This window comes from Myotis lucifugus, unplaced genomic scaffold, assembly GCF_000147115.1.
Source record: "Myotis lucifugus unplaced genomic scaffold, Myoluc2.0 scaffold_77, whole genome shotgun sequence".
In the NCBI taxonomy this organism is placed as follows: Eukaryota; Metazoa; Chordata; class Mammalia; order Chiroptera; family Vespertilionidae; genus Myotis; species Myotis lucifugus.
Genome location: NW_005871125.1, coordinates 2193565 through 2211043, shown reverse-complemented (window position 1 = coordinate 2211043; position 17479 = coordinate 2193565). Strand labels below are relative to the sequence as shown.

Below are 17479 nucleotides of genomic sequence, written 5' to 3'. Positions count from 1 at the left end.
TCGTCTTCACCCATGTATCAAGTCCATAGTTGAGGCCTTGCCTTGTCCTTCTGCTGGCACCAGACGTCCTTTTTGTTTTTTTGCGGGGGGGGGGGGGGCGGTGTAGAGGGGGCATGCAGGGGTGATGGTCTTCAGGAATTTCTGTAAAATAACCACTCAAGGAGAGCATGTTTGTGCAAGGCTTAGGCTAACAGAACGAGCTTTCCCTTTGACATTTGTTAGATTTTGTAAGGCTCAAGCCTTGTGTTCTCCAGTTAACCCTTTCACTAAGTTAACACAATATCAAAAGAATGAAGAAATTGCTTACAAAAATGTTTTACTGGCCAAAGTAATTATGTTTTGAGGAAAGGTGAAAGGTGTTGCTTTCTTTCATGTCTTTAACTTTCCTGTTCCTGATTGAAGGTGAGGGTTTAATCTCCCTATAGGTTTACTTTTGTTAATGAAAACTTCTCAATAGTTGCTACAAAAATGCAATTGTTGCTTCTTCTTTCCTACATGTAATTTTTGCCTTTTTTGATAACTGTTCTTAAGTTTGTAGAAAGCTAAGATAAAAAATAGGAATGGGGAAGAAATATTTAGAAAATAAGCATAAGCAGCACTATCATACGATGTGAGTAAAGAGTCGTTTGGGGCTAGATCATAAATGGGCAAACTACGGCCTGCGGGCCGGATCCGGCCCGTTTGAAATGAATAAAACTAAAAAAAAAACCATACCCTTTTATGTAATGATGTTTACTTTGAATTTATATTAGTTCACACAAACACTCCATCCATGCTTTTGTTCCGGCCCTCCGGTCCAGTTTAAGAACCCATTGTGGCCCTCGAGTCAAAAAGTTTGCCCACCCCTGGGCTAGATCATAAATATCCAACACCAAGAACAATCATATTTTGTTGGGTAGAGAAGGGAGTTTTTGAGTAAAGTGATTTGGCCAGGTCTATGGAAGATAAATCTTCAGAACTGGCCTGTAGAGAGAGCCGCGGCAGGAAACTGTTAGGATGCTTCTGGGATAGATCTCTGGGTATCAGTCGTGGTCCTGGCAGGAAAAATGTAGTAGTCAACCTGGGTAATTTAAAAAGAGCAACATTGGGAATATTACAAAAATGTGGGCAGAGTTTAAGAAAACTCAAAAATAAGAGTGCTACAATGGCGAGAGCTGTAACCACTCCCAGGCCTAGAGGAAGCAGGGGAGAAGTTAGAGGAGCTGGGTGAGGGTGGCTGCAAGGAGAGAGCTGCCTGAGTGGAGCTATGGCCTTTTAGAAGAACCAGCCAACCAACAGCAATGTGCAGAGGGTTGGAGGCATACAGAGCTTCACCTTCCTCTCTTCCCACCCTCTGATCTTTTGTCACTGCTACACCCAGCTGGATGCCAGGGGCAGAGAGCAGAGTGGAGGAAGGATCTAAAGAAGCAAATGGAAAAGACCCTGTCTAGGGGTAAGGCCATGGTAGAAGAAATGGAAAGGGCACAATATGAGACAAATTTAACAGGACTTTGCCTGAATGGATTTGGAGATGGGAAAAGAAAAGTCAAAAATGACATCCTAGTTTCAAGCCTAAGTTACTAGACTAAAATGACAATAACCTCAATTGAACCTATTTTTACTAACTATTGTATTCCCAATGCCTTGCACAGAACCTTGGGCATAAAAAGCTTCTATAAACAAATTGGAGTGGATGGATAGACAATGAAGAAGAAATTCAAGGGAAGATGATGTGTATGTAACCTTACACACACTGAGTTTGGACTATGGTGGAAGAGCCCAGAAGGTGATTGGAGATTTGAGCCTAAAGCTCTAAAAAGGAAAGAAATAAAGATATACTTCTAAAAACCATCTGCACAAAAATGTTAGCTGACACCAAGAGAGTGGATGACATGGCATAAAGAGCATGTATAAAGAGAAAAGAAGGAGGGCCTAATACCAAACTTGAGAGCTCTGATATATGGGACCAAAGGAGGAAGGGAAACCAACAAAGAGGGGGGCAGGTAGGGAAAAACCAACAAAGGGGAAAGACAATCTGTGCAACCATTTGCTCTATTATTAAAATAATTTCACATACATTTGCACATCCCTGGCAAGCTCTATTCTTCTTGACACTGCAGTGTTGTCTAATATAAAGATGATACAAATGCAAGCTGGAGTTCACCACTTACCTTCTTGCCTCAATAAAGGCTTTTTTTAAGGCCCTAATGCCCCACCTTACCAGTTTTGCTCACCTTGAATCTAACACAGCCAACATTAATCCTTTCATAATTTAGAAAAGTCTGTTAGGCTTATTCTTTCAAACAATCATGTATTGAGTATCTATTACACATCCAGTACTCTGCTCAGCAAAGTGGAAGTAAAAATCAATCTCCAATCATCAAGAAAATTAAAATCCCCTTGGACTAAAAAACCATTGAGCATAAAACAGTTAAAGTTCAATTAAGAGCTGACCTGTATGATTCACACCAAGTAGCATTTCATCCGATGAGGATTCATACCATTCAGCACATGTTGACATCTGATTGTTTTTTCCTAGCTCAGATTGATAGAGGAGATAAATTCTACATAGGTGTACTTCCTATTAAATGCCTAATTATGCCACATGGTAAATTTCTCTTTACCTTTCTTTCTTCCCCATTGTTCTCAATAATCTTTGAACATGGTAGTCATTCAAATGTTCGTTATATGTGTGAATGAATCAGAAGCTAAGCCAAGTCCAGAGCAACTGTCAATGTTCTTAACACTCTCCTAAGGCAAATCTCAAAAGCTTTAAGGTTAAAAGTCTTGGCCCAGGGCAGTGGTTGGCAAACCTCGGCTTATGAGCCACATGCGGCACTTTGACCCTTTGAGTGTGTCTCTTCCACAAAATACCGGCTCTTGCACAAAATACCGACTTCTGTGCATGGGCCACGAAGTTTCAATCGCACTGTACATGCGCGCCCACACGTGGTATTTTGTGGAAGAGCCACACTCAAGGGGCCAAAGAGCCGCATGTGGCTCGCAAGCCGCGGTTTGCCGACCACGGGCCCAGGGGATGGTTGGTATTAAAGACATGGTGCTGAATGTTAAGGTAAAGGCTCAGAAAAACCCTGGGAAATCCTAAAACGCTTTTAGAAAAGAGGAAAAAAGAAGATTCTAGCAAAATTCCTGAAGCATAAAATATGTTCATTAATCCCCAGTAGGGGGTGTGCAGGAGGCAGCCAATCAATGATTCTCTCTCATCATTGATGTTTCTCTCTCTCTCCCCCTCTCCCTTCCTCCCTGAAATCAATAAAAAAAATTTTTTTTAAATGTGTTCATTAAATGTTTGAGTGAACGAACAAATGACAGCTGAGGAAAGATAGTGAGCTCAAGAAGAGACCAAACTCAGGGAGCATACATGACAAATGAGGCTGTATTTAAGGCCCTCTCTAGCAGAAACTCAAATGGATTTACTTCCTAATGGCAATTATGTCCATTTCTATGGATTAATTCTCCAGCGTAACCCCTTCTTCACTACTTCCAAACTCCCTTCAAAGGAAAACCAAACCTCAACCCCACAATCAGCAGGGCCTCCCAAACTCAACTATACATACTCATCACCTAGAGATTTTGTTAAAATGAAGGCTCTTAATTATTACATCTGGGGTGAGGCCAGAAATTCTGCATTTCTAACAAACGCCCAGCTGGGGCTATGATGCTGGTCCAAAGACCACTCTTTTAGAGTGTCAAGAGCTTGAAGGCATTACAGAGAAAATGTAAACAGTCTTAAAGCTGTGAGTAAGCTACCTCCTGTTCCCACGTTTCCTAGTTGTACAACAAGCATATCAAACTCGCAGCCTGCGGGGCCGCACGCGGACCACACAAATATTTTTGCAGCCTAACCAATATAATGGTATGTAAAAAACGTTTTAATAAAAATTTCGTAACTTAATTTTTACAATATCCGGTTATACATAATTATTAATAACGAACTACAATGTTCGCTAATGACTGATTACTATCATGTTGCATTCATTTCCCTTACGTGCCTTACTCGCAGGCGCACCATTTCTCTCCACTGATACCAGCAGCGAATATTTTAGCAGCCAATTGCCATGTCATTAGTCTTGTACTGACTTGTTTGGTGTGCGCAACAGGAAATATTTCGCTTTCAGAGAACAAGAAAAATAGGTTTATTTGTGTTACGCTTATTAACGTGTGGTTATTCAGTGTCTGCTAAGTAAATGTAGAAGAAAAAATATTAATTTTTTATTAAAATGTTCTATTATTTTTATGTTAATAATGACTCATTTATCTCAGCCCTTTGTACTCAGCATGTCTCTATCGAAATAAACCTACGTTTCTATGAAAATTGAAGCTTTTGTTTTTTTTGCGGCCCACATAAACATAAACCTTATTTGTCCCGTGTTCGCCTTAGCGTTTGACGTGCTCGTTGTACAACCTTAGACAAGTCATTTTACCTCCCTGAGCCTTCCGTTGTCATCAGAGGAACATGGTGAATAACAACAGCTAAGACTTACTGAGTGCTTACCATGTACCAGAAACTGTTTCATAGTCATCAACTTAGGACTAAGTTAAGACTTTAGTTAAACAACCTGTCCAAGGTGGTTACCGTAACCCGAGGTCTGACTCTAGATCCCCGTGTCTAATCACCGCGTAAAACTGCCTCTGCAGCTTCGCTCTCAGAGTCTGTATGAAGATTAACAACTGGTATGCAGCTAGCATTTATGGGGCACTTACAAGTTCCAGGCCTAGCCTAGTCGAATCTCCCTTGGAAGCATATTAACTCATTTATCTTTATACTAGCCCTAGAAGATCACAGATTTTAAAATAGGCTGGTGTGGTTCCGTGGTTGGGTATGGACCCAGGAGCCAGGAGGTCCTCTGCCAGGGTTGTGGGCTCGATCCCCAGTGTGGGGCGTGGTGGAGGCGGCCGATCAATGATTCTCTCTCATCGCTGATGTTTCTCTCTCTCTCTCCCCCTTCACCTCTGAAATCAATAAAAATATAGTTTCAGTAGGCCCAGAGACGTTAAAGCTGAAAGTCAACCAGTGGCACGGTCAGGGCTGGAACCAGGCAGTCCAGCGGCAGAGCCTGGCGCTCTTCGGCCGCCAGCCAGGCGAGCACGCGGCCGAGTCCGAGCTGCGGGGGCTCCGCCGGCGGGCGGTCCGTCAGCCCCGCTCGCGCCCCGGGGCAAACCAAGCCTGCGCTTAGCGCCACGTGTCTGTGCAAAGTGTCCTTCTCGGCCCTCACCCAGGACCCCCACGAGCGGGCCAGGGTTCGGGTGAAATATAACCTGTCCAGTCTCAAAAAGGGCTGACTGGCTAAACATCTTGAGAACACATTTTCACCGATATCGTGACAGAACCGCTCCGGAACCCCCACACTCCGTGGGCCCAGGAACTTGCGCCGCCCACCTGCGCCGCCGCCGCCTCCGGGGAGCCGCGGTCCCAACTGGACCCTGGAATTTGTAGTCCGGGTTCTCGCACCGGCTCCGCCCCGTCCGGGCACGAGCCAAAAGGACCGCTTGGCATCCCATCTGCTCTCCAACACTGCCCTCTGCCGGCCTCTCCGCCAGTCGCCCGGATGATGAGCCAGTTCCGGTTGCTCCGGAAGTGAAGCTTTCTCTTCCGGGGCGAGCGTCTGGGTTCTCGCACGTGGTTGTGTTGCCCCGGCTTGAGCCGGCGCTGGCGGAGAATTTGAGTTGTTTTACTGGAGCTGGTGAGCGGAGCCGGGACCATGGAGGGCCAGAGCGTGGAGGAGCTGCTGGCTAAGGCGGAGCGGGACGAAGCCGACAGGTTGCAGCGCATCACGGTGCACAAGGAGCTGGAGCTGGAGTTCGACCTGGGTAACCTGCTGGCCTCGGACCGGAATCCTCCCACTGGCCTGCGGCGCGGGGAACCCATCCCGGAGGCCGAACTGCGGGCCTTGGCGCGGGACAACACGCAGCTGCTCATCAACCAGCTGTGGCAGTTGCCCACGGAGCGCGTAGAGGAGGCGCTGGTGGCGCGGCTGCCGGAGCCCACCACTCGCCTGCCGCGCGAGAAGCCAGTGCCCCGGCCGCGGCCGCTTACCCGGTGGCAGCAGTTCGCGCGCCTCAAGGGCATCCGTCCCAAAAAGAAGACCAATCTGGTGTGGGACGAGGTAAGCGGCCAGTGGCGACGCCGCTGGGGCTACCAGCGCGCCCGCGACGACACCAAGGAGTGGCTGATCGAGGTGCCCGGGAGTGCCGACCCCTTGGAGGACCAGTTCGCCAAGCGGATTCAGGCCAAGAAGGAACGGGTGGCCAAGAACGAGCTGAACCGGCTGCGTAACTTAGCCCGCGCGCACAAGACGCGGCTCCCCAGCTCGGCCGGGATGCACCCGACGGGACACCAGAGTAAGCAGGAGCTGGGCCGCGCCCTGCAAGTGGCCAGGGTCTCCACCGCTTCCGTGGGGCGCTTTCAGGAGCGCCTGCCCAAGGAGAAGGCCCCCCGGGGCTCCGGCAAGAAGAGGAAGTTTCAGCCTCTTTTCGGGGACTTTGCCGCGGAGAAAAGAGCCAGTTGGAGATGCTGCGACTCATGAACAGCAAAAAGCTCAGCTGGACGTGACCAGGGCCGCCAATAAGCAGATGAGGGAGGAAGACCAGGAGGAGGCGGCCAAGAGGAGAAAAATGAGCCAAAAGGGCAAGAGAAAGGGGGGCCGGCAGGGTCCTGGGGGCAGGAGGAAAGGGGGGCCCCCGCCCAGCCAGGGAGGTAAGAGGAAAGGAGGCTTGGGAGGCAAGATGAATTCCGGGTCGCCCGGCTGGGGTGGCAAGAGGAAAGGAGGGCAACACCAAGGAGGAAAGAAGAGGAAGTAAAGTTGACCCTCTGACCCGAGTACCTGTAAACCAAGAGCTACTCTACATGTTAAGGTCTGAGTCCTGCAGGGGGATGCAGAAGAAGGTGGCCACCGCCTTCATTGAGGTTGAAGGGATAGGATTGCCCTCCCCTCCCCTTAAGATACTATGAAAATGTTGGACTTTACAAATTAATGTTTTTCCAATCATGTTTTTGGCTGGAGATTTAAAGGATGTATTTTTTTTTATTAACTTGGGATGTGGTATGAGGGACAGTTCATATTTCAGAGACAAAATAGTATGACTTCAGCTTTATTTTTGTAACAAGCTTCTGTATTGATCAAAGTAGATGGGAGCACACAGAAAGATTTCAGAACTGACCTTAAAAAGTAATTGTTGTAAAGTTATTTAATAAAAGTGTGTCTGTATTTAATGTTGCTTTTCACTGTTTGGCTGTTGTTAAATAAAGCCAGTGACCTGGATATCTGGCACATGATATTTTCCTTTACTTTCTAAAACAGCAGCAAACTTGTGATTTTAGCAACATCACTGTAAAAAAAAAAAAAAACTTTTAGTATCAGATATAATATTGAAGGGATAGTATAATTGGTTTTTCTGAAAACAGATTTCCTGCTTTTCAACACAAAATATTGATTTGCTTCCTGTAAATGATAAGTTTGGGTATAACTGAATAACGGTGGTAATTGTCATTAATCCAGAAAATACTTAAATCTTTCTCAATGTTTATGTCCCCAATTTTTTTAAAGCTTCAAATAGGAGCTGTTTTGGGAAGACAGCTTACAAAACTCTTAATTGAAACATTATCTTTTATTCATTTGTCAAATTGGCCTGGAGCTGGTTAGGTGTTGAAATGTTATTGCCATTCTGGTTATCTCTCCCTAATAATTATCTCCTGAAAAGTATTCATAGTAGACCTCAAATCCAGGGGGTCTTTTTTTGCTGCTATTACAGAGCCGAGAGCCATCATACTCTGCTGTTTGGTCTGACAATTGATAGGAAATTAAAATTGGGAATTCATTTCTTTCAGTGTTGTCTCATTTTAATAAGGTTACTTTAGAAATTGCTATGAAAGAAAAGAGATTTCATACAGGTTATTTAATACACTTGTTCAGTCATTACTTAGGATATTTTCTGATTAAGTGAAAGTTGAACTTTTCCAAGTTGATCATTGGTCAACTTTCCCACGTGGACTTGGTACACTTGGGGCTGCTAAGCCCTCCCAGAGTGTACCATTTAATGGAATCCTGGAGCAACTAATCAAAAGCCGAGCCATTCAGGGAGCATTTAATCTTTAATCCTCACCCGAGGATATTTTGTTTTTTGTTTTTGTTAGAGAGAGGGAAAGACAGAAATCAATTAGTTGCCTCCTGCACGCCCCCCACCAGGGCGGGAGCTAGGAGGAGCCTGCAACCCAGGTACCTGCCCTTGACCTGATCCAACCCCGGACATTTCAGTCTGCAGGCCAATGCTCTATCCACTGGGAACACCTGCTAGGGCTAAAGAAATTACTAGGAAAAGTATGCCCTTGTCTTTCCCTTTCCCCACATAAGAAAGAGGGTTTTAAGTAGAGACTCAAGTATCCAAGACCCTTCGGAGCAGTTACCTCTGGCGATTTCCAAGGTAGATGGGGAGACTGCAGTTGGAGCACTGGCGGTTGTGACTCGTGGGAAAGTGGCCCTGAGCCACCCGAAGTGCCAACCACGGGATTTGCCCAGCTGCGCCGGGTGGGCGGGGGGAGGAGGACGCGGCGGTGATTGGCCCGCGTGGGGGGCGGGGCCCCGGGACGCGATTGCGCAGCCATGGCCGCCGCCCGCGCCCGGGTAGCGCACCTACTGAAGCAGCTGCAGCGCGCAGCGTGAGTGCGGGGCCGGCGGGCGGGCAGGGACCCGAGGGTGCCAGGGTGCCGCCGTGCCCACGCAGCCCCCTGGGTGTGATCCGCCCCGCCCTGCGCATTCGTCCTCGGGTCACTTTCAGGAGCCGGGGAAGGGGCTTCCGCAGGGCGCGCCCACGGTGCGCCCGGTGGGACTGCGCAGTCAGATTGTGCCCCGCGTCCGCACCCCGCGCTGGGAGGCGGGTTTTACCCTGTTCTGTGTGCCGTTCAGGAAACTAAGACCCAGAGACAACAGCGCCTGGTCCCACGTCGTGCCAGGCAGTGGAGGGCAAGGCACAGTGACCGAGACAAATGCTTGTATCCAGTCAGTACATTTATACTGGGTGCATGTGATGTGCCAAAAGTTGTTCTAGGAGCTGGGGACACAAAGATGGAAGATTCTGGAGCAGTTTAAAGTCTAGTAGGATATTGGATACAGGGACAAGGTTTGTAAAAGGGGCCTGTGCGGAATGCAGCCGATAGGATATAGAAGGGAAAGATGGACTTGATGTCAGTACGTTAAATGCTTTGACATGCCTGACTCTCTCTCCATTAAGGAAATGTGGGGTACATAGCAGCCACCTGATAAAATACGTGTTAAATGTGCAAGTATTTTGAATAGTGGGCCAGGAAAAACATGGAAATTTTAAAGCAAAGAGGTGGAGATAAATAAGGAGGGAGGGGGACTAAAGAGGAATTTCAGGTAAAAGGAGAGCAGTGCCAGAGATAAGAAATGTAGAAAATCTAGATCTCCCTTCATGGGAGGAAGTGAGGATGGAGAAGACAGATGCTAAAAGACCACGAATAGAAAATAGAATGTATTGGGCACTTACCACGTGCCAGGCACTATCCTGCACATTTTACACGTATTATTAATTTTTTTTTTTTTTTTTAAATATATTTTATTGATTTTTTACAGAGAGGAAGGGAGAGAGATAGAGAGTTAGAAACATCGATGAGAGAGAATTTGTGCAGTGTCCCACAGCTAAGTAAATGGCACAGCCATAATATGAGCTCAAATATTCTGGCCTCACAGTCCTTGTCCGCATCCTCTGCTAAGGCGTTTGAATTGTGTCATGTGGATAATGGAACGTTAAGGAAGCAATAATTCTCACAGTGAAGCTGCACCTTGAAATGCTCCACGAAGAAAGAAGTACATGGCCACATAGATTTGGGAAACTGCTCGCTGCTGCATAGCTCTCTTGTAGAGTCTGGATGCATGTCTGCACATGAAAGGGCTCTGAGAAGTCCTGCAAAAGGTGGGGGGGGGGGGGCAGTGGGTTAGCTGTATTTAAACTCTTGATTCTAAACCTGTGTCAGCATAGAACTTTTTATCCAGCAACACCATTCCTTGGAACCAGTGTCATGTAGAACATGTAGGTAGAGTGGTTGCATGGCAAAGGAGTGTGGCATAATTAGAATTGTGTGAGAGCTTTCGGGCGGCAGTGCAGAGTGGGGAAGAAACACTAGAGGTAATCGTAGTGCTCCAGCTGAAAGGTGATGGCTTCAGACACCCAGGGAAGGCAGCTGGTACAAGGGGTAGATAGGAGAAATACTGAGGAGTTGGTTAGAATCAGCAAGATTTTGTTTATTTTTAGTGAAACAAGGAAGAAATCGAGGTTTCTGGCTGGGGCATCAGGTAAGCAGTGGGGCCATTTACCAAGATAGGTCCTGGAAGAGGGTTTGCTTTGGGAGGAAGATGATGACCTGAGACTTGGGCATTTTGAGTTGGACATGCCTCGGGTACGTCCAGATGAAGACCCCCCAGCAGGGACTTGAATATATTTTTCTGGATTTCAGGAGCAAGTTGAGAATTCATCCTTGAGTGGGGAAGCAAGGCCTTGGCAAACTGTAAGCATAGGAGAAAAGAGCACTATGCGAGCCACTGCAAATAAAGTTATGAAAAAGGGTAGCTCTTGCCTTGTTATCACAAAATTTACCTTCTCAAGGCAAATGCCACCAGGAAAAGGGTACCAACAACACAGTGTGGTAACAGTTTTAATGGGAAGGGAGGTGCAGTACCAGGGATCACAGAGAGAGGGTGTCTACCAGGAGGCCTCTGCCCAGGGAAATTGACATCTGAATTGACCTGAGAAAGAACACTAGTTACCCAGAAGAGGGGGGAAAGTAAGTTCCAGGCAGAGGAAATAACGGAGAGAGTTCTGGAGGCCAGAGAGAGTGTGTGTGGCTGATTAAAGGAAAAGAACCAAGTTAATTTTTTGAGAGCTCAACCCCAAAGATAGAGGGTGATGAGGGGCCAGGCTGGAGAGGCTAGCAGGACCAGTGAGGTAGGGCCACATCTGAACTTTATCCTAAGAGCCATGACGAGCCATCGAAGGGAGCAGCATCCTTGGAAATATGCCCCTGACCACAGTGTAGTAAAAGTAGAGCGAGTGAAGAGAAGCCTGTTAGGAACGTCGTAGTAAATCCAGATGAGAGATGACACTAGAACCAGAGAGTGGCAGAGGGCCCCGGAGCAGTGGATGGATTTGGCTAGAGAAATACTTGGGGGCTTGATGCGTGGTTGGCTATACAAGGTGAGGGGTGAGCCCTGCATAGAAGCCAACCTTTAAGCAATGGGCAGAGTGGAAAAGAAGCCAGGGGCAGAATAATTAGAGGTGAGGAGGGAGTCTGGAAGCCAAGAAGAGCGTTTCAGCCTCCTAGGGAGGGGTGGCCCACAGTGTTCCGTGCTATGAGAGCAAGGTGCTAGGATGAGGTCAGACAAGTGAGGATGCAACAGGAAAGCTGGAACTTATGAAGACAGCAGCCAGATTTCAGGGTGCAAGGCAAGGAAATGGTGCCAGCAGATGTAGGTCAGGAGCAGAGAACCAGAGCAAGCCAAGGGGGTTGAGTTCTAAGCATGAAGCTCTTAAACATGATATGACAAGGATCGAGTGAGGGGAAGGACTAGGAAATATTGGACAGATAGAGGTCCCCAGAAAGCAAGAGGAGATGGGGTTCAAAGCACAAATACGGAGTAGAAATGATGGATTGAGGTAGCCTCTGAACCTGAAAAATATAAACTAAAAAGAGAAGGGGGTGGGGGAGGAAGCAGGTGCTCCCATGATCCTGGGCATTAGAAAGCTTTGAGTTTGATTTTTTTCTTCCCTTTGCCTCTCTATTCTTGGAGGGTGTAAAGCTCATGTTGGCCTTGCCTGCTTTCATTTCTCCTGCAGGAGTCTGCAGCTGGATCAGACCAGCTGGGATGCTCTAGGACAAGCATGTCAAACTCCCGGCCCACGGGCCACATGCGGCCCACAAGGAATATTTTTGCAGCCCAGCCAATATAACGGTGGGAACAGTTATTTACAGTTATGAAAGGAAATAAGTCTGTCAGATCCAGAATTACTGACATTCACCGTGGGTCAGTTTTGAAAGTAATCACTGCGAACAAGATTTCCCCCGAATTAGGAAAGAGAGTAGCAGAGAAGAGATGCCAAGTGTCAGGAAGAAAACATTAATTTTATCATTGCTCTTGTTCTCTTTTTTTTATACTAAACTTTTCTAAATAAAACTACATTTCTATGAAAATTGAAGCTTTTGGTTTTTCCGGTCCACATAAACTTAAACCTTGTTTATTTGGCCTGTGTTAGCCTTTGAGTTTGACATGCTTGCTCTAGGAAACCCCGTAGCACTTGGTGTGCTCAGTGGTGCCCACCAGATGGCAGCCTTGATTCACGGTAGCGCGCACACTCGCCTCCCATGTAGTTTTTGACTGCAATTCTCAGTGTTTGAGATCTTGACTATCACTGAGTTCAATCCTTTTCTTTCTTTCTCCTTCTTTCCCCTCAGATGTTTAAGTGGGGGGTGGGGGAAGTCATACACTCACTTATCTATAGGGAACCTATGACAAGGCCCCCTGGACAATAAATAGAAATAAAACCCTTTCTCAACAACACTCAAACACAGAAAGCAGGACCAAAGAAAGCCAGAGAAGGGACTGCCCAAGAACGAGGAGGTGACTAGGACAGGGAAGGGATACAGAAGGCAAGGGTAGAGGGACAGGTGTGAGCGCAAGAGTGGACAAGCACAGGGAGCCTGGGCATGGTCTCAGAGAAAGGATGGAGGCATGAGGTGGTCCCCAAGGAGGCCAGGGAAACAGGCCCAGAACCTTTTTGAAGAAAAATTAAACACCTTGAGGACAATGGGGAAACACAGAGAAAGGGGGAATGAGATGCCCAAGTAGTTACCCTGGCTCAATTTGGTTAAAGTTCCTAACCTAGTAAGAGCTGAGACCTCACCCAGACCAGAGACCCCATTTTTAACTTACTTGTGTCCCAGAGTGCTCATCTCGGCTCCTGCAGGGATTTATTAAGAAAGAACGAGCTTACAACACTGGAAAGACTCTGAGCCCACTTTTTGTCCATGGTGATGTCTATTTTTTTTCTATGTACAGTGTTTGCCAATAGCTACTACTTTGCTAGCATTTTAACACTAAGGCTGCAGAATAAATTACTTTAAGACTTCTTACTTTTGGTTTTCTAGTTATACTTTACATTTTTTTCTTTTTCCTTTCTTTTCCCTAGATGTCAGTGTCCAACTCATTCTCATACTTACTCCCAAGGTAATAATATATATTTTGTGTTTTTAAACTAACTACACTTTCCATTTCCACAGTTGGCACTCCAATACATTTGGTCAAAGGGTAAAGCAAGAAAATCAAAGGATATAAGAAGGAAATTTATGAAAATGACTGCCTTTTCACTTGAAATTGGCAATATGTAGTTCTAATTATATGATGTTAGCTGAATGTATGCTACAGATTATGTGTTTGGAACATACTTATACATATATACATAAATATTTAATGCTATTTTTAATGTATTTCTGTTTTAAATAGAATTATTTGCCAAAGCTAAAAAGGATGCCACAGATAGGATCTTAAGATTGTCTGAATGCATCAAACAGAATTCATTAAGATGAAATCTTTGGAAGTTTCTAATACATCTCAAAAAAAGAAAGGGGCTAAAGACCAAGGTGCTTCCTAGAAGGGAAAATCTTGTATATATTAATTTTTAAAATAGCATTCTATTTCTTAATAATTAAAAATAACGACCAAAGTTTTCAATTCCCACAAACGTCTTAATCCTTACCAACTCCATTGTCTACGGAGCAGCAGGAAGCTCATTGTAGCTTCTGCGTGTCCTCGGAATGTCACATGAATTATGACACAAACACTGATTTCACCTCTTAGAAGAAAAGGTCAAATTTAAACAGTTATGCAAGGGATGAAAAGGAAGGGGCCTAACCAAACAGGACCCTAAGCAGAAACCCTAGAGAAGCCCATTGGGAGTGGAACAGATACAGAAACTAAGTGCTTTGCCTGCCCGTGGAGTGACTCACCCTTCAGGACAAGCCAAGGGACCTCCCATTCACTAACGGCCATCTACCAAACGAAAGCATGCCCAGCCTTTCAGGCCCTCGTGAACATGTGCAGAATTTCGTCTTCAGCTGGTTGTATCCCATTCTTACTGGGTTTCAACAAAGATTCAGGAATTTCCTATTTGGGTGAATAAAATTAGTAGTTTAGGGAAAGTTCATTTCATTGTTTATAGGATCCAATTTATGTGTTTTCCTAAACTTTAGTCACAGAGTAATAGATTATTTTTTAAACCTATAGAGATCAAAGAACTTTGGATTTTTCATTCAGGAAACTAGTTGTAATCTCTTTTCTTTTTTTCACTCTTTTGACTAACCAGGACTGATTGAAAATAAGCAGATAAAAACAAGGGTAAAGTTCATTTAGTGGAGTCCTCTGGTTTCACTATGACAGAAAATTATTTTTTCCCTAACTACAACTGTTGCAAAGGAGTATCAGTTTATAAAAAATTTTATTAAATTTCACAAAGAAAACTAAAATTTTTATACTTACAAGCTTGAGAAATAGAAATATCTTACTGTGATAAGTAACCTCCATGGAAAAATATTAATTGAAACAAATGGTCACAGTTGCTATAAGAAATGTAAGCAAGACTCTGATTAATGAATTTACTAATAGTTGCTCTCTAACAATAACCCAGCTCTAGAGTATAGAAGATTTTTTTTCTAGAAGAACTTTACACATTATGTTTTCAAAAGTATATTTTCATTTCAATGGATAAAATATTTTAAGTAACTTTATTTTCACACCATCAGCATCAAGTTGGCATTACATTCTCTTAAAATGCAGGTTTTAATTTTAATTTTATATGCAACAATGAAACCTGAAAAATATATTTTAGCTAAGGCTTCAGGGGAGATGCTTATGTTCACTGCTAGAATATCAATTTACTATCAAATAATATTTTGCCTTGTTTTTGAGGCCTACTCTGATCCTAAGTTTTACATTTCTAGCTCCTGGGCTTTCACCTTCTGGAAAAACAACAGATTATGCTTTTGAGGTAAATATAATCAGTCCATTCTTTCTTTTATGGGTGACCTAAAAAAAATACTAGAGTATTTTGCTAATGCATTATTATCTCATTTTAAATCTGCTGTTAATTAATGTCCCTCAATCTCACTATTTGATCTGGCCCTATTTAGAAAAGTACCTTGTTAGAATAATGGACTATAAATCTTCTGATAACATGAATAATGTCTAGATACTGTCTTCTGTACAGCCATTGAAATAGAACAAATTCCCAGTTCTAGGCAACTTTCTGCTTTACATATGTTGTACGTTAAATCTTCTTTAGCTTTGTAAGTATAATCCCCAAAGGGGTCCATGTAATCTTTTGACACAAGAATAAAGGAACAATTAATTCTGATGAATTTTTATCACACTGTAATTACAGAATTACTTGTCTAAGTCCCTGTCTCCTCCTAGTTCAGGACTCATAAATTAAATGTCTCCAGTGGCCTAACGGTTAACCAGTCCATGAGCAGGCTGGGTGAGGACAGTGCTGAGTTCTCTGGGAGCACAGGCCCATCTGAAGGATACAACCTCCACTCAACCCCATTGCTGCCACCTGGGAAGTTATTCAAGAGAGATCAGACAGTCACACTGGACATTTTTACCCTGATTTTTAAGAGTTATGAGACAATTCAAAACAGAAGAAATCTAAACATAATATGGATCAAACAAAACATGTCTTTGGGCCAATAGTGACCCATCATCCAATCAGTATAAAAGTTCTTCTCTTAGCTGTAAACATTAGGAAGCTATTTTTCTTGTTCCTAATTGTATAATCAGAGCCTAGCACTATGCCTGGAGTATAGCAGGCACTTAGTAGCATTGATTGGGTGGAAGACTGGGTGGGTGGATGGGTGGATAGATACGTGCATGCAAAAGAAGTTGGATAGATGAATGGTTGGATGGATGAATGTATGGGATGAAAAAATACGTGAGGAATCAGCATTTAAATTGGAAAATAAGAAGGAATTTGAGAGGTAACTTATTTGTAGAGCAAGGAAAGGCAGGCAACAATTGAGAGTTCATGAGATGTTTGGGAAAATATAAGTAATTCCAGTGTGACTAGTGCCAAGGCTTGCTTAAAGAAGTATGATGAGTCTGAGGCCAGATGGGGTGACTTGGACATATGTATAAAGAATATATACTTTATAGGCAATGAGGAGCCATTTCCGGCTTTTAGAAATGAAATGGCCAATCTCCAACTCATCCCCCAAATCTTTTTTTTTTTCCAGATGGCTGTTTCAAATATTAGATATGGAGCAGGAGTTACAAAGGAAGTGGGAATGGCAAGTATTTAAGATTTCTAGAGTCTACTGTAAAGGTTACATATCTTCTAAAACAAGTGAAAATGCACAAGAGATGAGGCCTTTGTTCTTTAAAGTGTTTAATATTTCCTGACCAGTGTGGCTCAGAGGTTGAATGTCGACCTATGAACCAAGAGGTCATGGGTTCAATTCCTGATCAGAGCACATGCCCAGGTTTCGGGCTCCATCCCCAGTAGGGACCGTGCAGGAGGCAGCCAGTCAATAATTCTCTCTCATCATTGATGTTTCTATCTCTCTTCCTCTCCCTTCCTCTCTGAAATCAATAAAAATATATTTAAAATAAAAATGTTTAATATTAAGTTGGCCAGAGTGTCTGTTATATTTCTAGTGTAATCAAACCTAACTTATAAATTATTTTTGTTATTATAGGACCTACAGAACATGGGTGCTAAAAATGTTTGTTTGATGACAGACAAGAACCTCTCCCAGCTCCCTCCTGTACGAATAGTTATGGATTCTCTAGTGAAGAATGGCATAAACTTTAAGGTTTATGATAATGTGAGGGTGGAACCAACCGATAGAAGGTACCTTTTCATTGTTGTTTTTTAAGTGGAAGCCAACACATACCACTGTTGTTTAAAATTTGCCCCAAGAGTTACTTAGTGGCATGTCAGTTTATGTTTGAAAAATATGACATAATGGCTTCTGTTTTTCTTTCTTACAGCTTCATGGAAGCTATTGAGTTTGCCAAAAAGGGAGCTTTTGATGCCTACGTTGCTGTGGGTGGTGGCTCCACCATGGACACCTGTAAAGCCGCTAATCTGTATGCATCCAGCCCTCACTCTGACTTCCTAGATTATGTCAGTGCTCCCATTGGGAAGGGAAAGCCTGTGTCTGTGCCTCTTAAGCCTCTGATTGCAGGTAAAGACTGTCATTTGTTTGTTTGTTTGTTTGTTTGGGTTTGCAATTGGCAAAAGGCCTTAGGAAATATTTGAGCCAGGAATTTTAGGGTATGTGTTTCCAAAACTTTCTGATTTCTTCATTTCAGTGTGCTACCTTGTTTAGCAATCAAAACAGAGAGCAATTCATTTATGTTTAAAATTCTGATCTTCATTATGCTCTAATATAGACAATTGGGTCAGTGGTAGGAAA

At 44.1% G+C, this 17479-nt stretch overlaps 2 protein-coding genes and 1 pseudogene across 5 annotated transcripts in view; 2 read left to right on the top strand and 1 right to left on the bottom strand.

Moving 5' to 3' along the window:
- LOC102428385 overlaps positions 1-5704 on the bottom strand; it is a 38625-nt pseudogene extending 32921 nt beyond the window's left edge.
- RRS1 (ribosome biogenesis regulator homolog) lies at positions 5595-7348 on the top strand. Its single transcript, XM_006110086.3, is given in 3 exon segments — positions 5595-6498; positions 6501-6536; positions 6539-7348. Coding segments are annotated over 3 exon segments (1095 nt in total). The 5' UTR covers positions 5595-5702; the 3' UTR covers positions 6802-7348.
- Positions 7349-8603: 1255 nt separating this feature from the next.
- Positions 8604-17479, top strand: part of ADHFE1 (alcohol dehydrogenase, iron containing 1) — a 57638-nt gene continuing 48762 nt past the window's right edge. For 3 of the 4 annotated variants that reach the window (XM_023755465.1, XM_023755464.1, XM_023755466.1), the window contains exons 1-5: positions 13681-14179; positions 15005-15051; positions 16295-16348; positions 16757-16911; positions 17052-17248. In XM_023755465.1, coding sequence (XP_023611233.1) covers positions 14101-14179; positions 15005-15051; positions 16295-16348; positions 16757-16911; positions 17052-17248 — 532 coding nt within the window. In that variant the 5' untranslated portion in view covers positions 13681-14100. Of the gene's footprint in view, positions 8657-13197; positions 13236-13680; positions 14180-15004; positions 15052-16294; positions 16349-16756; positions 16912-17051; positions 17249-17479 lie in introns of those variants that run through there. The other variant, XM_023755467.1, reaches the window with a different exon arrangement.